Here is a 13,692-nt window from a genome sequence, read left to right on the forward strand (position 1 = left end):
GTAATAAATGTCAATGCTACTAATGGGCTTTCCTTCGCTATACTGAACCAACATGGAAAGTCTAAGTAAATGCAAATTGCTGTTATATGCAATAATTCTGATAAAAGAAAAGGACAATAATGGCTTTTTTAACATCATGCTATTGTAGAAGGTGCCCTCATTAGATTCCTGAGTAATAATATTCCTTTGCACTTCATCAAATGTGAACGCATGTAATTAATTCCGCTTTCATAATTTCAGTCTCTGTCATTATCATGATCATAATAAGATCAACAAGTAAAAATTATACTATAACCAAGGTTTCAGATTTTCACAAACCTGATTGAACACTTTTACACAAGATTGTCTGTACACCTGGACAGGGTTGAAGACAGGCTGCTCTTCTCTGCCCATCAGTGTCAAAGGCAGGCATTGACTGGAGGTAACACCATCCTCAGAAAAATTCTCACAAGACAGCTGCTCTTTCAAATATTCCTTTTAGAAGAAAAAACAACCACAAAACAGTATGTGCCACCCAGCTTTCTAAGTGAAATTTGTTTAAATTTCAAGCATAACTTTACAGTGTGCTTGACAGAATTTCCTTGTATTACAGGAGAGAATAAGTAATCTCTTAGAAAATGGAAACATTTTTAAGAGTAACACCATTTTACAAACAATAAATGACCTCCATGAACATCCATCCAACTGAAGCAAATCAGAATAATCTAAGCTATTGTTTTGAAATTGTCATCAAATTATATGTATCAGTTCTCATTTAGTATATATGTTAGGTATATGTGGAAAAACAAATGTTTTCTATGAGCTATCCTAATGTTTGATGGCTATTATATGATTTATTTTACATGACAAAGTATACACAAATATTTAAAGTTATTTTTGGACAGCATTAAATCGTTACTACATGACTATAAATTAATTGTTTGATGAACATGTTCAAACCAGTTATTTAAACACAGGAAATAAAAATTCTGCCACTATTTAAAGCTATTTTTAACTGTTTAAGCATTCAAAGAATACAAGTAATTTATGATTTACATGGCAATTTTAGAAACTATACTGTAACAGACACATGATTATTTTGGCCACAATCTTTTCTGTTTTCACTTCTTAAACTACTATGTAAATAAATCATCATTGCATGCCAATAAAATGTTTTGATTAAATAGAACCATTTTACAAAGAGCTAGATAATGAAACACTTACAGATCTATTTGCTGGAAGGACTACTGTGATTAAACAGTTTATTGTTATTAAAATGAAGTCCATAATGATAGGATTGCCATAACATTGAGCAAGTACTCAAGGTGAGTCTGCATTAAGATGGGTAGATGCAAATGCTCCTCTTACTTTGCAGTACTACTGAGATGATAAAAATTTTCACACACAGGTGAGGGAACGTGTAAACTAGCTGCCAAGGCACCCTGTGCTCCTCAGTGGGTCTTTCTAAAAGAATAATTTCATCATCACTTTAAACTGATCCAACTGTGGTCTGGCCTGAAAGGCAGAAGTTCCCTCCCAATCCACATAGACTGTAGCTGTTTCTCCCTTATGTTGGCACTAGCATATGTTGTGAAATCAGCCAGAAAAACGAAAGGTTTCAGCCAGATAAACAAGCCACACGATTTCTCGTACTAGTACAAAAGGGGGTCTAGGAGTGGGAAAGCACGATGGCAAGAGAAAGAGCAGGACTGTCTCTCTCTGCTGGTTGCAGCCAATTGTCAGGACTGGTTAAGACAATCATGAAATCATCTAAGTGTATTTAGAAAAAAAAAAAGTCAGAGCTTTTTTGGTTTAAGATAACAGCGTAATCCAGCTGTGAAAACACACCCTAAATCTCTTACCTACTTTTTTCTCAGCCTACAAAAATGTTTGTTTTTTTTCCCATTCATTCATGACTTCATGCCATAAGAAAGATTTTAAAGTTGTGGTGAAGGGGGTTATTTAAAAGCTATTGCTATACATTTAACAATTTTTCATTAATGTACTGCCTTCCATGGACACATTTTCACAAAATCTGTAGACAGGTCTAAAGCGAACCAGCCCTCTGGATGTCCCAGAGCCAGCAGAAGCAGATTCTGTTGATTTTTCAGAGAGATACTGGAAATTGCTGTCCATGCTTGCTAGGATTTGAACATTCCAAGTGGTATACAGCTCACCTTCCAGTACAGGCGTTTTTCTGTCTTTAGAATACTGTGGATTTATGTTTTGACAAAGAGCCTTATTCAACACAGGTAAAGGAACACTTTAGTATAGTACATATTGTAGACCCTGAAAGGGTCATGTTTCAAAAATGTGAAAATAAAGAGAAATGAAATCACGTTTGTAAACATGTGAGCTATATCCTCACTATGAATGACTCGGGATGAAATCAAGTAGACAGAGTATATTGAGCCTGACAGCTCAGGAGAGTTGGTTTCTCTTTGGTAGCCATTAGTCAAAAATGCTTTTAAAAGTTATTATTCTTTTTCAATAAATACATGAGGGACTGTAGGCTGTTTTGAGTTCTACAGTATCTATCATAGATCTTTATAACATCATAGCTCTATTTCCAAATACAGCTTCCAAGAATCTATATCCCTTTTCCCCTGCTCTTCTAAGGAAAATTATTGAGAAGAACGATTTTCTGTCTCATCACTTTGTTCTCTATTCACACACAATTATTAAGCCGTGTAGCGTAAAGATCTCCAAACTATTTTTAAGAACAGGATCTCTTGATAGTCCAAAGAGTCTCCAAACAAAAGGATGGACCTTTGAACAGACAATCAAGTCTATTTCTTGGTAGTCAGGCACATTAAACATAATCTAAGTTATCAAAAATAATATTGAAAAGTGCATTATTATCATTCCATGCTAAGTATTAAAATGTTTTATAATGGTTTCAAAGGCAATTTGAAGTAGCACGGTTAAGTCCTTCTGTGAATCAAGCTGGTCAGGGTTTTTTTCTTCTTTTTTTTTAAAAACAAGACAGTTTTTTCCATTGAGAAATATTCTATATTTAACAACGCTCTTACTAGCTCCAGAAATTCAAGGAGAGACACCTGGGATGCGGAAAGTCAGGCTAAAGTCCCTCTTCCACCTAATTCTCTCAGATTTTTACCTCCTATTGGAGCTGCTCCACTTTGTATAAATAACTGAATACTCACAGGAGTCGGATCTTGGATCAAGGTCTCCAGAACCCAATATGGGCATTCTACACCTTCAGCTAGAGTATGATTCTATTTTTGACCCTAGAAGTTACAGAATGGATTTTTACAGCAATTTCCACAAGGCAAAACAACTCCAACAGGGGAAAAGGACAAAGTTCCATGCTGGTAGCTAATGGTCTAGCAGTTTGGGGAGTTTGTTTGGATGTGTGAGATGCAGATTCAGTTCCCTGGTCTAAATCAGGCAGAATTTGAGCCTGCATATACTGTCCCCTAGATGACTGCCCTAACTACTGGATTATATGCTATTTTTGGAGGTCTTGCTCATCATCTTTTCCTCACTCCATTAAACTTAGAGTAATCCTGAATGTGCTCCAGGTGAAAAGGTTTTGTCTGAACTGTATTACAGTAATAATTTTCACTTCACTTCCTGAACCATTTAATTGTTTGAGATGAAACTTGAAAAGATTCTGTATTGTATTAATATTAGGTTGCCATCTCTACATACATGCTTACATTGCTTCTACAGCTTCCAAATGCAGATGCATAAAGGTTGCTTTTAAGCCTATACTTAGGAACTAAACAGTTGATCTGATTTTCAGAAGCACAGTGCCAGTACTGAGCTGCTCTCTATTCCCTTCATACAGACATAGCTGCCTAATTGTTTTTTTTTTTTTTTTTTGCTATCATATTTTTTTTAAAGAAAAATCTTGGCCTATGCCTATATTTGCATTATTTTGCATTTTATTATAAACACTTCTGTACACTTGCAATGATCTTAACAGCACCTGCTTATGCATTCAAGGAATAGTAATTTAGTAATTAAAGCTAATAAACAGAACTTTCTTAATTAAGCTGTGTAGATCTGTGTTATCATACAATTTAAGCAAACCTGTGTTTATTCCAGTGTATAAAATCAGAATGCTTTTGGTAACTTGGGGCAATTTAGTACAGGCTTAGAAATAATGAGATAATTCTTTTACATTGCCCAAATTCCATGTGCAACAAAAAAATCTGAATTTGTTTACTGTAATTTTGAAAGCACTTTAACTGAACAGAGTTATCTAGATTAAGTAAGGTTTTCATGTGGATACATTTACTTCCTCAGTACAGCCGTAGGGTTTGTTTTTTAAATCAGGAGAATTGATTTACCACATTTAATTTTACTTCCTGTTACACTCAATTTTTCAATAGCCTTGCTGATTTTTTTTTGAAATTTTTTTTACTGTGTTCAAACTCCTAAAATGTATCTATGGTCTACAATACGAATCTGAAGGAAGTTTATGAGCCATACTACTGTTTAAGTACATAAATAAAATCTACATTGTTTCCCTAAAGTAATCTTTTCTGTACAAATGCAGAAAAGCCTAAACTGAATGAATTCTATTACAATACAATATAGGATTTCTTATTGACTTTAGGAAGCATTATCACCTCCTTGACTAACCCTTAGCTGCCAGCAGACGCTGCCTCAGGCCAGTACACACCTAATTGCTCGGTAAAAAGGCCGTTTCCCTACCTCATTGAGCCAGATGATGTGATAAATTTGCCTCAGGTACTCGCTGCCACCTGGTTTGTGGCAGATATCCAGGACCATCATGTTTATTTTCTGCTCAGTGAATCCAACTGCAATACCTCCTTCCTCTAACGTTGCACCTTCTACTGTGACCGAGGCACTAGAATATAGAAAAGATATAAATATTCTTAAGTTAAATTTCTGAAAATCAAACTATTAATACAAAAATCAGCCAAAACTACATGTTAAAAAAAATTATAAAGATTTGGCTTGCACAAAACAAATGTTGCTGTATATATATCTCTAAAGCCTTTATACAAAAACATAATAATGCTAAATAACATTTTTTTTAATTGTAAAAATTTTAATGATTTTATTCTGAAAGATGAAAACATAAAACATTCTTTACTCTAGGGACATACAAGGAGCAAATATTTTTTTATTTTCTTTTCCACTAGAGAAGTATCTTTGCTACTAGAAATGGCATTTGCATTCTATCTTTGGTACATTTTTCTTTGCCTGTCGCTGCACATATTAAAGCCTAATTAACATGTCAGAAAGGTAGCCATTACTCTAAGTATAGGTTAGAAGTTTTAAATTGAAGTCTTTTTCTTCCCACTGGTGTGGTGGTAACCATTTCAAAGGTACCTATTTGCCACTTGTTGCACTTTTTGCCCCGTACTGTTCCTTGTTTTACTTCTTAAAAGTATTTGTGTAAAACTGCTACAAAAAAATCTGAAGGAGACCGGACCAAATGACTTGAAAAATATGCATTCAAAACCCTGACCATTGTTAGACTGCTGTCTTTGCATCCAAGCAAAAGTTACCAGCTCTGTACTTGCTAAGTATTGTACATGGATAAAGTATTAAGAAAAAAAAGTACTAAACCCAATTATTTTCCTCAAATGTTAGAGCTGCAACACAGATATATGTTGACACCTTGACACAGATGTGTCAAGAACTTGAAAGACCAACAAGAATATATTATCCCTTCTACAGTCATTATTGGATTAATTTAAAATCTACCAAAGAAGCATTCTGAATTAAAAAAAAAAGCAATATTTTAATTTCTTAGAAGTAAAACTAAAAAAACCCCAAATATTTTGGTACAGTCAGCTGTAAGTTTGTTGCAGCTGTTGAAAGTGTGCCATGATTACAAAGTTAGTTCTAAAAAAAGGCAATATTTTAATTTTTTAGAAGTAAAACTAAAAAAAAATCCCCAAATATTTTGGTACAGTCAGCTGTAAGTCGCTGTTTGTTGCAGCTGTTGAAAGTGTGCCATGATTACAAAGTTAGTTCTGCTGAAAGTTGCTGTTTGACCTGCAGGCTCACTTAAATGCTACACAGCTGATGGACATTAAAGTTGATATTGCTTCCACATGCAGCTTCAGAACGTCCTACAGAGCAAATAGTTTCAAAATATAAACTATAATTTTGTTCTTTGCTGTATGGAAGTAAGTGATACTCTGTTATGGCGTATTTTACAGAAAAGCTTCAAAGAAATTGATCTTTAAAATTAAAGCACACTTAAGGCTGATCTTTCAATGCCATATAGAGATACAACCTGAATTTCTTGTCAAACTTAGTGACTGACATTGAAAAAGTTGAGGACCTCTGACAAAGGAGTGTATCAGTGTCAGCGCCCAAATTGTACACTTTCCTGTCCGTCACTGTGCAGGTGAAGCAGATGATTGGATTCAGTCAGTGCTATGATTAATGAGTTCCTCACTGGATTTGGGACTGCCTATCAATCATGTCATTAGGAAGAATGTGCCCTGAAAGAGGCAGACCTCAGCCAAGGAATAACTGCATTCATCTTAATCTGTATATGCACCCAGCCAGCCAAGTCAGGGTCACCATGATGAAAAACAATAATCTTCAACTCGACAAATTACTTCGCAAAGACAGACATTTCTTTTCTTCTCGGGACGTGTGTTCTTCAGAATCTAACGTGACTGTTTACAGCTCTGGTGCTACCATAAAATGAAGGTTATTTTAATGAATAGTAATGCTTTCAGGCAGTACACAAGACAGGCAATGCATACAACTGCCACTTTGTGAACCTTTCACTGAAGATTATTTTTTTTAATTTTCCTAAAAACTAAGATAAATTTGGATGCCACAATGGAAGAACCTATATAATATTTAGACTTTTTATGTAGCCAGCAGTCCTGATAACAATAACGTGACACAAAATCAAGCAAGACTTTTTCTTATAAAAATCCAGTGTACTTCAAACATGTTTCCACAACTGTGTAAGTGAACCCCAAATAAATTTTTGCAAATCTATGTTTTTTATTTTCTTCCACACACCGTATTTATTAAAAGCCTACAAACATTTAGAAATACGAATATATATATAAATGCATGTGCATAGTTACCCACAAAATCCTTTAATTATGAAAATGTTACACAGAACATAATTTTACACCGACTTAGATTTTCAAATATAATCATTCCTATTTCAAACAAATCACGTAAACATCACAAGTCTCCTCTTGAAAGATCTGCTTTTAGTTTAGTGATTATGTGACTGCTACTTAGTTTAATTGATATTTGAATTTCAGCTTTAATATATTAGTTTTACAATTTGCATTTGTAATAATATTTTATCTCTACATTGCGTATCTCAGCTATTTATTAACTAGATTATTTTTTTCCCAGAAATTGACTCATGATATTTGAATATAAAATGGAAAAATAACATTTATGCTAGACTTCTGTTGCAGAAATCCCACTGAAGTCAGGGGACTTAGGTTCATAACTGCCTCATACAACTACTCACTTGGAGAGCAGGTAATGTATTCTTCAGTTTCTTAAGCTTAATTTTAGGAGCCCTAGTCACAAACTAGTTCTCACTTTGGCTGACACTGTACACATACAGAAAACATTTTCCCACATTCATTTCCCACAGTCTGACACCTGATGGATAATACAGCATTTTTGCAGTATGTTAGAAAAGAAAATAGAGTAGTATATTAATTTAACATTCTCAGCTTCAGAAGTGGTGCAAATACTACAGTTTTAGTTTTTAGAGGTTATCCACAATATTGTCTTACCCTGCATTTGTATTTTTTAAGAAATACCTGTTCTCTCAGTGACATTAGAAATTATATTATGGAACCATTCTGTTAAGTATCAATTTACACACTACCATTATGGGTTTTTTATTCTATGATTCTTTCAGTCACTGGCATCTGGCTTCCATCTTTTAATCACTGGATTAGAGCTTGTAAATTAGTATTAAATGGAAATGTAAAGATTACAAAGGTCAACGTCAATGAGCATTTGTGTGACACTATTACTGCTTAGCGCTACTCCTGTTAACTGACTACTCATAGAAACCAGATACTGTCCCTTAAAGCACTGCGTGAAAGTCTGTTCACTGACCTACAATCACTATATCCTTTGTTTATATGAACAATTACTGTCGGGGCAGCAACAACTGCAACCTTCAAGAATATTCATTAAAAAAAAGGCAATCTTACTTTCAGTAGTCAACAATTTAATTCAGTAAGTCATGTAACTCCAATAAATCTAATATTGGAAAGCTGATGAATAGTATTTTTACAGAATGGTGCATGACTTCAACATTAAAACAGACTGGACTAGGAACACATTGACATGTGCACAACTCCCTGAAAAATCATTATAAGGATATAAAACACTTGGACCTTAATGTCAAATCTGCAGGGAAGGTTGATATTTCCTCAGTAAGGCACAGCAGGGTACTCTCCTTGTCCTGTTTTGATACAACCTACTTGCCCTCAGGGTTTGTTATGTTTTAAAATGAAGTATACTTACTTTTTAATCACAGATGAACAAGGAAAGCTTTTCATAGTCCCTCTTAATTTAATCACCATAGCAAAATTGATTTACAAATATATTGTGGTGCCTTCTAGTCAGTGTACCTGTTCATATTCTGAAGATACACCAAGTAAATTGTCCACATTTTTGGATCATCATGAAAATATGAAATTTCTAAGTACTATGAAGACGCTGGTCCGATGAAACAACCGTGCTTTACTGTTTCAACAATGCAATTAAGTTGCAAGAACATGCTATAAAGCCATCAACATTAAGAACTAATCCATTTCATGTAAGATCACTGTTCATCTGTTTTTTGTTGTTGTTTTTTTTTTTTTTAAATTGAACAATAGCCATAAACATGCCAATAATCCAGTGAAATAAAAAACAAACAACAGCATTTGAAAAATACTACATTCTTACCAGTCTGTGCTCAGTTTTCTTGCCTTCAGCAACTGGCTTTCAATCCAATTTGGTCTTTGCTGTTCAATGCTTTGTATAACCTTCTGGGTCACTTGCTTAGGACCACTTTTCTGTTTTCCCATAATACTTTCTAAGCACACACGAACTAAACTGAGTTTTTCTTTGCTCCATCTGTCAAGTGTTGCACCTGTTAAAAGTTCTGCAGTATTTCCATCCTCAAATATCCGACATATAATTACAATCAAGTTCCAGACAAGCAGACCAGCTTTCTTCAATTCAGCAAAGTTTCTTGACATTTTTCTCTCAGCCAGAAAAAAGAAATACTTAATTGGGGGAGGCAAACATGCAATCACTGTAGGTAACTTGCTGATTACAATAGATACTGCCTGAGCTGCAAGCCTTGTGAAGCCTTAAAAAAAGAAAGAAAAGAAGATATGATTAACATTAGCATTCTAGTTCTATCACAGCATGCTTCTGAATGTTGTATGATAATTTCTAACTTTCTTTTGTACCGAAAATGGGTAAAAAGCTTAAGTACTCAACACTGTAGTTCGACTTATATGGTGCTTGCTCCACATAAATCCCACAAAATCTAAACAATAACACAAATTAAAAACAGAGAACCTAGAAAATTTAGAATTCAGACTGTGACCCTCTTAACAGTTAGTCGGTCTGTGCACAGTTATTACAGAACAAATGAAAAGACAACACCCAGGTATTCTGAATGGTAAAAAAGTTGTCTTCAAAATTGTAGTGCAATAGTTTTTCAACTTCACGAGTGGAGCACTGCACTAAGTGTCTTGGGATATTACATACATTCATAATCTTTACTTTTCTATCAATCCCTTTCTGTGTTCAAACCTACAAAACTTTAGTTCATCAGCTTTCAGATAAGCATGCACACTATAGAGCACTGCATTTTAAACATTCCAGATCTTAAAAGTAGCTATAGAAGTAACTACAGAAAATATGCTGCTCAAAAAACAAGACTTATCTAAAATGAAAAAATATACCAAAAGGTGATCCACAATACGGAGTCAAATCAAGATCTAAAAAAACACCAAAACAAAACACAAACAAACCAAGAAAACTCCTGACTCATTGCACCTGTATTCTCACCTTGTTTAAAAAAGTCAAATCTGTTCTAGGTGTCACACAGCCAATTTAATTTGTCACTAAGTCTGAGCCTTACCTCTTAGCTTGCATATCAGTTCAGGCTTAGCAATAGCCTAAAATAGCCATACAAGTTCTAGATTAAAGTGAGATTGCAGCGAGAGTGCAGTGCACACACTGCTGCATAAATGTGCCTCAAGGTGCTGAAGAGAAGATGATATATGGATTGATGCCCTGCCTTGCCCACAATCTGCATATTCAAAACTTCATGCCAGAATATACTACCGTGATACTACTGTATTGAAAATAATCAGGTAATATTTTGGTGGCAATAAATTTATGGTGAAGTGTTTCCAAAAGTTAGCCTTTTGAAATGATGGAGGCTTTAGGCACTGTAGGCTATGAAAGTATATACCAGAAATCATCGCTACATCCAATCACCTTCAAAACACCTCCTATTACATATGTTATTTCTCTTTCTTCAGTAACTGTTTCAACACCAAGCAGTAGCAAATTCCATACCAGTTTCAGTGCTATTCAAACAGAAATTGCTGTTGTAAAGTTGGGATGAATAAGTTGTTATCATTTCAGACAACACTATGTATTTAAATTTAAACAGTCCCGACTGAAAAGATGATAACTAAGAGAAGAACTGGTTACAGCCAGTAAGACAAGAGCATGGACATTATGCTTTACTCTGCCTTGAATCCCATCTTACTACTGCCAGATGCTAAAAATATTTTCAGTACCATTATTATCAGTACTACAATACTCATTTTTAAGAACATGTTTGTGTATGTATGGGTGTAAGCCTCAGGAAAGAGGTACTGAATTTTAATGATAAGTACTTTAAAAAAAACATGGGGTGCTTGGAAACTGTTTTGTTCATTGTCAAACTGCAATGCTGATGAATTATAACTGTTCAATTTTGATATGTACTCATTAAAGGGGTAATAAACTTTCATGACAATTTTATAAAACAGTATAAATTTCACTCACATTTCCCAGATTCTTTTCTCTTCATTTCCCGAGGAGTATAATTCCATTCCTTTGGTACCGTTTTCAGTAAACTTTCAGGAACTATTTGCTTGTGCTGGTATGTTCCATAGTTTTCTGTTGCCTCCCATGAATGCATCAAAGAAATTATCTGCTTCACTATACCCTTGACTGAATTAATCAAAGTCAACTTTAAACATCTGATAACCTCTGGCTCCGACTCACCACAACTGGAAACTTCAGAAGGAAGAATTATTAAATATTCAGTAAGTGTAGTCATTTGTGTAAATCTGTTTCAGAAAGAAGTGTTTCAGAATTCTTATGGAAAGAAAAGTAAAAACATTATGATTCATAATAACTTAGACCTATTGGTCTGTTACAAATTAAAGAAAGAGTATAAAGCAAAACAATGTAGCATCTTGTACCATCTTAATACAGTACTGACAAAAAACACAATTTAATTTATTTCCTTCATCCTTATTTCTCCATCAATATATTTCTAAAAATTTAATTTAAGCTGACTGATGTCTTCCTTTTTATATAGAGTACATTTAATTACTTGTTAGACATCAGTGAGGCAAACAGATATACCATTTTTCTTTTTCTACTTCCTTGTCTTGATAGTACTAATGAAGTTGCGTTTATTAGATACCCAAACTCCCAAACTTTTATACTAGAGAAGAGCAAAGGAAAAAAAGACATTTTGGAAACAAAAATGCATACAAATAATAGTCATCAACAGAGACATAGCATGTTATCAGAGATTGCATGTTGGAAATAGGCCATCCTAAATACAGCTATTGACATTACAACAAGTATCAATCTTCTCCACATTCTTAATACCACAGAGAATTGCAGTTTCTCCATTGCCATGGAGCAGCAATTGTCAGGCAGAGTGCTGCAGGACGTATCGGAGATGTCTTTTGACATCTTAGGTCCTTTGTGCTCACTTTTACTTGTCTGTACTTTTTGTTCTAAGTTTTATTCCTCTCTGCATGGCCTTTCTGGAAGCTTCCATGCAATATTTCTGTATTTTGTTTCCTCTTACACCTTAGACTTCTACTTTTTGCAATCCTATTTTTCTCTGAGGAATACCTGAGAACTTTTACCACTGTTTTCTATTTTGTGATATTCATAATTCTATTTCCCCTCTTCCATTCTCCCATTTTCTTCTTTTCTTTTCTTTTGAGCTTTCTTGCATTTTACCTATCATCAATTAGTTGCAAGATCATCTTTCTAAACCTCACCTCTGTTTTCTGGTTGAATACTGCTTTTCCTTGGGGGCAGCGCTAGTTGCTTTAATTGTGAGGGCAGCTCTCCCTCTCCATGGAAAACTGGGAGCCTGCTTGCCTGTTGACAGCAGAGTCTCTATGCCCATCAGACCATGTCTCCCTCAATAGGAGTCCTTCCTTTTCTTTTTCCATTCTTCTTTAATCGTTTCTCACTTTTAAATTGTGGCAAAGGTCTGGAGCTATTAAATGCACAGAGCCAAAGAACTTGTATTGGTAGAGAGCTACAGAAACTACCTGCTGCCAGCCTGCTGATAAGACAGACACTTAAAGAAATCAGAATTCTGGTTGACCACACCACTCTGTAACCTCTGCTTTCTTCAGAATTTTCATCACTCCTACGGTGACTTGCTTGCTCAAAACACTTCAATTAAACTATAATTTTGAAGTAAGCTACCACCATTTCATCCGCTTTATTAAAGTAAAAATAATATGCACTACATGTCTGAAAACTGACAAGGTTTAACATCAGATCTTAAATACTTATTAATAAATTAAATACCTGTCATATTGTATAAGCAATTCCACAACTGCTCTTTTTCCATGTAGGTCTCAAAAGCGATGCCAAGAGATTTGGGTGATAAAGTGCAGTAAGACAGTACTGTGAAGAGTGTTTCAATCAGAGAAGGCTGTTTGTTATTTATCTGTTCTAAGAGAGAACATTGTTTATCATAATTCAATACTTCATTTCCTTCAAAATTAACAAAAACATGGTTACAATAATTTCCAAGTAATTCAAGTTCACAATAACAGATAGTATTAATCAAAACAAACTGCAAACTGTATCTGAACAATATTTCAAAGAATAATAATACTTACAGATACTGAAATCTGATCTTCCTCTGCATAATGACATTTGACTGTCTTCCTGAATTATATACAGCCATTAAAAAAAGACTCAAGCATGTTTACAAACTGTGGAATATGCCTATTTAATTACAAATGCACTCAGTATATAATTGGAATTTGATTATTTACTGAATATTAATCAGAAGTAAACTGTACTACTTCTGTAGAATCACAGTCAAAAAGTTATTACTACTCAACTCCTCTTACCAATATATTAGTCACATAAAATAATAGAACTCTATTTAGTTATGTAAAATAAAATAAAGTAGCAGCTGCATACTCCCCCAAATGGGTTGGCTTTGTTTTTCAGTATAAGATGAAATTGAGAAGAAATCAATTCCACAAACCCAAATCTCAGCCCTACTAAGATACAGATATCTATGTTTTTAAAGACAACTACTGATTTTCATAGGGTTGAGTGGTAACAGCTTACATAACATGTATTTCTAAATGTTTTTCATAATCATTATAAAACACTCTCCCAGCTGAAACATAATGATGTGTTTAAACCTCTTTGAACAAATGCAACTCAATGGCTTTCACTTGTGCTAATGTC

The 13,692-nt window shown here is 34.3% G+C and overlaps 1 protein-coding gene across 1 annotated transcript in view; it reads right to left on the reverse strand.

Annotated features, from left to right (window-relative positions):
* KIAA0825 (KIAA0825 ortholog) overlaps positions 1 to 13,692 on the reverse strand; it is a 255,955-nt gene that overhangs the window by 120,713 nt on the left and 121,550 nt on the right. Inside the window, exons 14-18 of the mRNA XM_087761458.1 lie at positions 12,790 to 12,936; positions 11,002 to 11,235; positions 8,890 to 9,298; positions 4,663 to 4,819; positions 319 to 474 (exon numbers count right to left, since the gene is read on the reverse strand). Coding sequence (XP_087617584.1) covers positions 319 to 474; positions 4,663 to 4,819; positions 8,890 to 9,298; positions 11,002 to 11,235; positions 12,790 to 12,936 — 1,103 coding nt within the window. The remainder of the gene's footprint in view (positions 1 to 318; positions 475 to 4,662; positions 4,820 to 8,889; positions 9,299 to 11,001; positions 11,236 to 12,789; positions 12,937 to 13,692) is intronic.

This window comes from Nipponia nippon, unplaced genomic scaffold, assembly GCF_047370975.1.
Source record: "Nipponia nippon isolate SJK-2023a ecotype South Korea unplaced genomic scaffold, ASM4737097v1 scaffold_24, whole genome shotgun sequence".
Classification (NCBI taxonomy): domain Eukaryota; kingdom Metazoa; phylum Chordata; class Aves; order Pelecaniformes; family Threskiornithidae; genus Nipponia; species Nipponia nippon.